The following is a 9,253-nucleotide window of genomic DNA, read 5'->3' as shown; positions in this document are numbered from 1 at the left end:
GAGATAACTAATCCGAGGAGATAACTAATCCGAGTTTGTTAATCCTTTCACACTTCTCCTCAGGACACCGTTAAAGAGAGTCGAGGAGGAGGAGGAGGAGGAGGAGTGTCCTAGTTACTCCAACGTCCGTCAAGATATAGACGTCAAGGTTCCGCTCAACAAGTAACCAAAACTCACAAGTTTGGTAGTTGGACATTTGTTAGACCAAACGGAAAATTAACTTAACGTAAACTCATATGAAAGTATGCGGACTTCAAACGGAAACGTAACGAGGCTGGGGGAACTGAGAGGGTCACTACTTCAGCAGTAGGTGCCCGCGGAGTGCAGCTCCCCGGGGCATGAAACCTCTATATCCAGTTTAGCACCGAGGAAGGAAGCGACACGATGGCAGTCTGCGGAAGAAGAAGTCGACCCAAGTTACTTTTTTTCCTCTTTGGTGTCACGTTAGTGGGGTATCTGGTCTTTTTCAGACACAACTCGTCCGGGGAAGTGAGCGCGACAAATCGACGAGAGGCCCCCGGAGAGCAAGAGGTGGAAAACGAACAGCTTAAGAAACCCGTCTACGAGAAGCCCCCCTTGGATGTAAATGCTCCGGGTGAAATGGGGAAAGCCGTCAAACTGAATCTGAACGGAGAGGAGAAAAGAAAGGAGGAGGAAAGCATCAAAAAGCACCAGATTAACACTTACGTCAGTGATAAAGTGTCGCTACACCGCAAGCTGCCAGAGAGATGGAACCCACTGTGAGTAACTAGTTGAGTGGAGTCACATTGCACCAAATAAACACTATTATCACACTGTAATAAAGTTCAAGGGGATTTCATACACTGTGGATACCCAACAAATGCAGCTGCCACAGAGACACTGTAGTACTTAAATGTACTAGTTAGTCATTTGCTGCTGGGGTTGGGTAATAACTGCTCCTTGCCATATCTGAACATGTTCTGTCTGTCAACCTCTTTTGGTTACCAAAACTGTATTTATTTAGGCAGCCAAGCACCATGCAACCCACTCTGGATAGTGCAGATTTAACCCAGTCACCCAGCCTCACCTCCTCTCTGTCAATCTGTCCCCTAACAAGTCAATTCTCCTCACATTGCAGTTGCAGAGACCTGAGGTACAACTACCGGTCCCTGCCGACAACCTCCGTGGTTATCGCCTTCTACAACGAGGCCTGGTCCACCCTGCTGAGGACGGTCCACAGCGTGCTGGAGACGTCGCCCGACATCCTGCTGAAAGAGGTGGTGCTGGTGGATGACTACAGCGAAAGAGGTACGGACACAGACTGATGGAGGGAGACAGACAGGCAGAGGTGCTGGGGGAAGGTAGGATGGTCGATTGACAGTCAGGAAGGACAGACAAAAGGATGTCAGAGGGACACGCAAGAGGGGAGGAGGACAGGCTGATTGCAATTAGGAAAGTCGAACAGAGAGACAGGACGCTAGTGACAGCTAGTGAAACTAAGATGTAGATAAAGGGGAATTGAATACACATCCAGGTAGCCTCACACATGTCAGTGTCACATGTCTGGGCAGTGTTTTATGGTCCATGTGAATATACATGCCACTTCTAAATGATGTAATAGTAATTAATAACAGTATATGTATAGATTACATGGATGGTAAATTGGAAAGCCATGTGTTTCAAGCACAGTACTATTCATCAGACTCAAATTGTCATAAAATCTAGTACATATCAGCACCTTGTTTGTGTGTATTCTTTGTCATCATGTTTTCATGTTTGTAACGGAAAAAATTAAGAACACAGCTTTCTGTGGCTAAATGAACTAAAGAGGGAGTTATCACCCAGGATGTCAGTGTGTTGTAGTTTGAAGTCATTCATCATTTTGTTTTCTGTTCTCAGACTGTAGTGTAAGGAGCCGAGACACTTTAAGGGAGTGGCCCTAAAACCTTTTTGGCTCATGACACTGTAAATGAAGCAATGCCTGCCTCTCCCTCTGCACCAACATTGGCTCCATGTACGGAGTGGTGAAACAAATGAACCAAACATGGATGTTTCAGTTTCAGATTGTTTCATTTTAGGAGAACTAGCCAGTATTCACAATCAAATGTTAGAGGAAAAGCACAGAAACACCGTCTACTGGGTGTTTAGTGCCTGCTTAAGAGCCATAGATTAATGAGATAACTTACCACAGTCCATTTTATTATTCAAACCCCCCTCCAAGTACTGCTGTGTTATTTTAGTGACATCACGTGATGGATCTGAATGTAGTAATTGTGTATCAAAGACTCTGAAACACTATTTTCCTTTCTTTCTTAATCCGCTTTAACAGATTGTAAGTGTGCTTGTTGTCCTTGTTCCATTCATTCGTTTCATGTTAGAAGTGATTTTGAGAAACAGAACCGCTCTCAATGCAAACATGGCCTTCATACACACACACATGGAAAATACCACGTTTATCACATGTGTTATTTTTGGTGTATTTATTTACTTTACATTTCCTGAAGCTCATCTGAAGGAGCCATTGGAGAAGTACGTCTCAGGTTTGAGGAAGGTGCGTCTGATCCGGGCCACAAAGAGGGAGGGGTTGGTGCGGGCCCGGTTGCTAGGGGCGTCCATTACCACGGGTGACGTGCTGACCTTCCTGGACTGTCACTGCGAGTGCCATGAAGGCTGGTTGGAGCCCCTGCTCCACAGGTTAGAAAACCCTCTGCAGAATTTAGAATTTAAAAAATGTAAGAATTTAAAGGTGTGGCCTTGTGGTCAGAAGTCTTTTAGCCCGATTGAAGAGTCACAGAGTGAAGCACCGAATCTCTACCAGCCGGCTAAAGAAGTCTCTTAAGAGCAAGGGCAGCACAAAAAGTTGACATTTGAGATGAACAATTTTCTTGCATTCTAGCACTGCTTTTCCCTGTGAACAGATTTTCTCCTGTTTCACCTCCAGGATCCAAGAGGAGCCATCGGCTGTGGTGTGTCCTGTCATCGACGTGATCGACTGGAACACCTTCCAGTATTTAGGGAACTCTGGCGAACCTCAGATTGGGGGCTTCGACTGGCGGTTGGTCTTTACCTGGCACACTGTCCCAGAGTACGAACAGAAACGCCGTCGCTCGCCTATTGATGTCATCAGGTGTGTCTGTGGGAAATGAATCACGTGTGAATACTTTTTAAGGGTATCTTGACCGAATAAGCCTAACATTAATACTTATACCACGACTGTCAGCTGGTACGAAACCCCACGCTGATATAACACTTGTCTCATCCTCATACCAGTCATGATTTATAAGATGCAGGGAAATGGTTTTTCTCTCCTCAGGTCTCCTACTATGGCAGGTGGTCTGTTTGCTGTGAGCAAGAACTACTTCCATTATCTGGGGACATACGACACAGGGATGGAGGTGTGGGGAGGAGAGAACCTGGAATTCTCCTTCAGGGTAAGAAAGGAGTGTGTGTGTGTTTGTGTGTGTGTGTGTGTGTTCATGTACATGTACATATATTTTGCATGTGGCAAATGCACCTGGCTTCATGTAGGCACAATTCATATACTGTCTCCCTATTGACATGAAATATGCAAGGCTTTTAGCACCACAACGCACAGCACTAAAAAGGTGAGTCAGATCTGGTTTACATTCACCACAAACTGCATCATGTGATGACGACTCATTCCCTGTGAAAACAAAATCCTGAAAGAATTATAACTAGACAACCATTGAAAACAGGCCCAAGATCCTAATAGTTTAACTGCAGTGAAGAATTTGAGCATCCCTTTTCTCAGATAACCACAATTTCCCAAAGGGAAGGAACCAAAAATATTTCCCTTCGCGAACAAAATAGCTTTTCTGTTTCCAGACTCTTCCACAACAAGGCTGTGCTTTGTGTTGCTGGATTGAATGATTGAGTCATGACTAACCAAATCCTCGTGGTGGTGGTGGTGGTGGTGGTGTCTTGATGTTTCTTAGATTTGGCAGTGTGGGGGCAGTCTGGAGATCCACCCATGCTCCCATGTGGGTCATGTGTTCCCTAAAAAGGCCCCTTACTCTCGGAGCAAAGCATTGGCAAACAGTGTGAGAGCCGCTGAGGTCTGGATGGACGAATACAAAGAGATCTACTACCATCGAAACCCCCACGCACGACTGGTGAGTCTGCACAGATGGTGTGTGTGTGCATGTGCGAATGTGGTATCAAACACATCTAAAACATTTTATGCAAACATTACGGTATATTAATGGCTGAATGATATTTTTCCTCTATGGAGTATTGTGAAGGCAGTGTTTTTTCTTTTACAGCTGCAGTCTGATTAATCACTTGATTCCACCAATGTACACACTCTCAGTCCCACACGCATGCACAAAATTACATGCACTCTCCGCTCCCACAAACTACACACACATACACACACTACACTCCCGCTGTATAAGCTCCCCTGATTAAGTGACACTTGGGATACATGAGCGGCAGACACCCAAGGTGACAGGGGTGTCAGGGCGTTCCGGTGTGTGATTACCACCTTTCCGTGTCGGCCTGTGCCAACGGGTGTCACCCACCTGTCCTTGACAGGGCGAGAGCAGTGCTAACCCATGAGGGTGCCCTGCCTTTTGTGTGTGTGCATGCATGGGGAGGGCTGGGCCAGTGTGTGACAGTGTAGTTAAGAGGAGAAGCTCTCTAAACACAGATCAGGTGGCGCTCATCTCCCTGAGAGGAGGTAGGCTTGCCAACCTTGCAGTGGCACCCCAAACCCAATACACCAAGGCCATCAAACCAAACACACACTGCGGCTCCTCTTTTTTGAAGACTTACAGGTAGACACATGCTCATACATATATAGCTCTCTCAAATATTCAGCAATATATTAAATGAGGTTTCATTCTTATGATATGATTCTCCAGCATCTAATTTATCCTATTTTTGCTACTTTTCTGGCAGTTCTGGCAGAGATTATTAATCTCTGTTGTAAATTTAAACAATAAATGTGTAAAGATATTCTTTGTACATTCCTTGGAGCTAGCAGACATTGTCAAAGCAGAAGCTGCTTACACAAAGTCTTCCCTTTTGTCCCTTCAGGATCAATTAATTCCCTTTGCTAGAGATAAACTCAGGCAGAGAGATGTTTATTTGTGTTTGGTATGACTAAACTACACCTCCACTTTTTAGTCCTGATTTGTTTCCAAGCCCACTATGTCATCCTCCCCAGAGTGAAAAACATTACAGTGGGGTTGCAGGATGACAGCGCACTGAAACTGTCAAGTTGATGAGTTACCTGTCAGTCCATGTGAGTTATGTTTACAAGTCTTGGTTAATAAGTAACAAGGCCGGGTGACCTAAATAAACTGGATTCAAAATGCAGCAGCGTATCATTTTCAGGGATGACTCAGACTGGAGTGAAATCTGTAAGCATGTTTCTGTTGTTTTCCGGCTGCCTTTTTACTCTCCCCTAAATGGCACCTCTCTGGCCTCTGCACATCAGATTGGCCTCTAGTTGCTCTTTAAGGTTTTTCAGTGACCCCTTACAGATCCATATATGTATTGTGATTGGACTGCTAGTTACTCTTACATCTGCTCTTCATTGACATTTAAATAGCACCTGTACTGGTCCTTAATTTTCTCTCTTGTTGGCCTCATGTGCTGTAGTGGCCTGCACTGGCCCCTCATTGTCCTCTGATGGTCCTTACTTACTGGTCTCTTCCACTGACGACAGACTCCTTTGGGAATGCTTCTCTTGAGCAAATAAATTGATGAAGGGCCAATTAAAGCCTTGTTTGGGTAAACCACCAACATCCATCATCCTGCAGTGCTGCTGAACCCTTCCTCCAGCAGGGAAGGTGTGGTGAGCATATGTTCGCCAGCAAATCAAAGCAGAGACTGTGTTCTTCCCTGCTCTGTAACTCGTCGTGATCACTGTGGTGTGTGTGTGTGTGTGTGTGTGTGTGTGTGTGTGTGTGTGTGTGTGTGTGTGTGTGTGTGTGTGTGTGTGTGTGTGTGTGTGTGTGTGTGTGTGTGTGTGGTGTGTGTGTAATTATGTATACATAAAGGCATTTACATAAGCACACACATATTGTTTGCATTTATTAACATGCTCACACCCACAGACACTACACAGGCAATTACACAGGTTGATCCTCCTTCTCTTTTTTGACTAGGGTGAGTTGTTTTCTGTTAGAAGCTCTGTTTGTTGGAGGGTGTGTTATTATTAGGGATGTAATTATGTAGAGTTATGGAACAACTATAGATGGTGCTGTTGTATACCATTTCAGCACAGCACTATGCTATGAACACGTCCTCTGACACTGCAGCTGTCTGACTGCATCAAGAATGTACACACACAAGGTCTTTATTTGAATATAAGATTGCATATTACAGCAATTCTGTTCTACCTAATATTGTTTTGAATCTCATGGTATTAAGGCAGAAAGGTGGAGCTAAAATAATACAGTGGAACTATTGTGGTCTTTATTTCTAGGAGGCCTTTGGAGACGTGACAGAGCGGAAGAAGCTCAGAGAGAAGCTGGGCTGTAAGAATTTCAGGTGGTATCTGGATAACGTTTACCCTGATATTCACGTCCCGGAGGATAAGCCAGGCATGTTTGGAATGGTGAGAACACGTCTGAATTTACCAATTCTCACCAGTTTGATTGAATATAATCAAGCTGAGCAGTGCAGACGAGAGACTTACCCCAAAAAAGTGTAATATTTCTTTACAATAATATTAATTTTGGCATTAATTTCCTCACCCACGATTGAAAAGATATTTTTGCACATTATAGCTGAAGAACCGGGGCAAGACCAACTACTGTTTTGACTACAATCCAGCAGATGAACACATGGTGGTGGGCCAAAGGGTCATCCTCTACCCGTGTCACGGCATGGGTCAGAACCAGGTAATGGATGTCAGTCTTTCAGGCCGTGAGTCATAAAATGTTTCTTGATGTATTGTCAGGTGAAACGTCCCTTCAGTCTGTTTCAATGTCTAAATTTTAACATTGTGAAATGTTAATGCGCAGTTGTATTTATTATTTATTTATTTTTATTAGTCTCAGTTGCACTGGAGAACTATAGTATATCTCCCCCCTTTATTACCTTGCGATTATTCCTCCTCCTTACCTTTCCATTCAGCTTTTATTTGACATTACACAATTTGCAGGAAAAGAATTAGATCTTAACCCAGCTGTTTTGTCTCCTCCCACAGTTCTTTGAATACTCCATGGATGGTGAGATCCGCTATAACACAAGGGAACCTGCAGGGTGCATTGTGGGTGACAACATCAGCACCTACCTGACTGTCCAGCTGTGTAGAAAACGAGGGCAATCTGTATCTGCGGACCAGAAATTTGTCCTCCGAGAGGTAAGGAGTATATTTCTATGTTTAGTGTCTGACCACACACACTGCCTCTGTGGTTAAATTTGGATTGAATAGATACAGACACAGACAGATGAGACAGGAAGTGACACGGTGCCAGTGAAAGTGCAGGATGGAGTGAGTTTTGATGTATGATATCTGAGTTGTGGTCCACAAAATTATTTCCTTTTCAATTCACTGCTTTCCTTGTTGAACCACCACTAATGCTTCACAATATGCTGTGAACCAAATTCTCAAACACACTCTTACTGTTGTCGTTCTTGTTTTCCAACTCGACACCCATCCAATCACCTACAGACCTCTCTTCTTTCTGCTGTCTCTTGCAGTCAAAGACCCTCTGCTCATATGTGCAAATGTGTCTGTTTCTTTTGCCCCATACAAAGGCAGCATAAAATCTAAATTTTGTGATGAATTGCTTTATAAATCAGTTCTGAAAATCTCACAGTTTAATAGGCTTTTGGCAATATACATAATTGTCTTATTAACTAGAATACTATAATGATGTAATAATAAGTGCTATTACTGAATTGAAGCTGAGAGAATTGAATCACGGGGTCCCCGCCAGGACCAAAATCTAATTCATGCCACAGTCAAAGTCATGTCAAGCACATAACTGAGCTACTCCTCAGGTGCTGAGCGCCAGTGTGGCTGATACTAAACAGTAAATCACAGAGCACCGGCAAACTGGGTATTTCACCATACAATGCTGCAAGTTGTTTAGCATGTGCTCAGTGTAGTCATGCCACACCAATATCAGTAGCTAAACCACACTATCTAAATGTAAATGGATCCAAGAAGGACAGAATGGATGTAACAAGAAGCAGAAGAGTGGAGAATTGGACAGTAGAGGGAAGGAGAAGAGAAAGTGAAGCGAATAAATAAGCAGAAAAGGGTAACTGAATGGGCTGATCAATCAAAGCTTTGGGGTCTTTAAACAGTGTTGACGATAAATCTTGATGTAAAAATAAAGATAGTATCACTTTAAAAAAGTAGCTATACATACAGACAGAACAGCTGCTCATAAACTGCTTGACTACCTGGCCATTTGCGTGATTAATCAACATGTAACTATTGTGTTTTAGTATTATAATATTACTTTATGGTGCATATTCTCCCCCTGGATGTTTTCAGGACGGGAGCCTGTACCATGTGGTCAGCCAGAAGTGTGTTCAGGCGGTAGACAAGACTGACAACGGGACACCAGCCCCCTCACTCCAACCCTGCTCTGACAGCCTGCACCAAAAGTGGTTCTTTGAGGAGAGAATGTAATGGTATCAACCTACAATATATATGTTTTTCAATCAAGGCCGATATCCTGAGGAGGGATGTGGGCGAATTGAATTGCTAAATGTCTTTTTTTAATGTTTGCCTTGTCCTAAAAGGAGCCCAAAGGAGGGAGCTTCTATGCTCCCTTCCAAACTTAAACCTTTGCACATTTCTGTGCCAGCTGGATTTAATGGACCAATAGGAAATTATACTGATAATTATACTGATGAAGTACTTTGTAAATTATATATGTAGGATGCTGTTGCTGGGAGACAGGAGCTTACTGGAATATGTATTGTTTTTTTCTAATCAAGGAGATGCTTGAGAATTATTGATGACCTGTACAATTGTACATGCTGACATTCCTCTTGTTTTTCATTCACAAACTCCACTACTGGTGCAATCTTTTGAGAATGAGATCCATTTAGCTGACCTGCTTTATGCACACATGGACAAACACTGAAAGACGTGTGCACCTGTCTGACTGAAAATAACTGCTTTATACCTCTGTCAACAAGCTCGGAGCCTCTTGTGAGCTTGTGGCTGACATTACAGTGATTTTCAGAGCCACGTCATGAGGCATTTTAAAATGTTTGCGTCTTCTCCTGTAGAGGGGGCCAACGCTCCTCTCTGCAGGTTAATTTCTTTCACTGTGTTCTCTATTTGTCAAGAGAA

At 43.5% G+C, this 9,253-nt stretch overlaps 1 protein-coding gene across 1 annotated transcript; it reads left to right on the top strand.

Moving 5' to 3' along the window:
* The first annotated feature begins 384 nt into the window (after positions 1 to 384).
* galnt12 (UDP-N-acetyl-alpha-D-galactosamine:polypeptide N-acetylgalactosaminyltransferase 12) lies at positions 385 to 8,581 on the top strand. The gene is made up of 10 exons (XM_070921494.1): positions 385 to 740; positions 1,100 to 1,269; positions 2,466 to 2,655; positions 2,903 to 3,088; positions 3,275 to 3,392; positions 3,918 to 4,094; positions 6,416 to 6,547; positions 6,720 to 6,833; positions 7,142 to 7,297; positions 8,444 to 8,581. The coding sequence occupies exons 1-10, from the start codon at positions 385 to 387 to the stop codon at positions 8,579 to 8,581; spliced, it is 1,737 nt and encodes a 578-aa protein (XP_070777595.1).
* The last annotated feature ends 672 nt before the right edge of the window (positions 8,582 to 9,253 follow it).

Source organism: Enoplosus armatus, chromosome 16 (genome assembly GCF_043641665.1).
Source record: "Enoplosus armatus isolate fEnoArm2 chromosome 16, fEnoArm2.hap1, whole genome shotgun sequence".
NCBI classification, from domain to species: domain Eukaryota; kingdom Metazoa; phylum Chordata; class Actinopteri; order Centrarchiformes; family Enoplosidae; genus Enoplosus; species Enoplosus armatus.
This window is presented reverse-complemented; position numbering and strand designations above follow the sequence as displayed.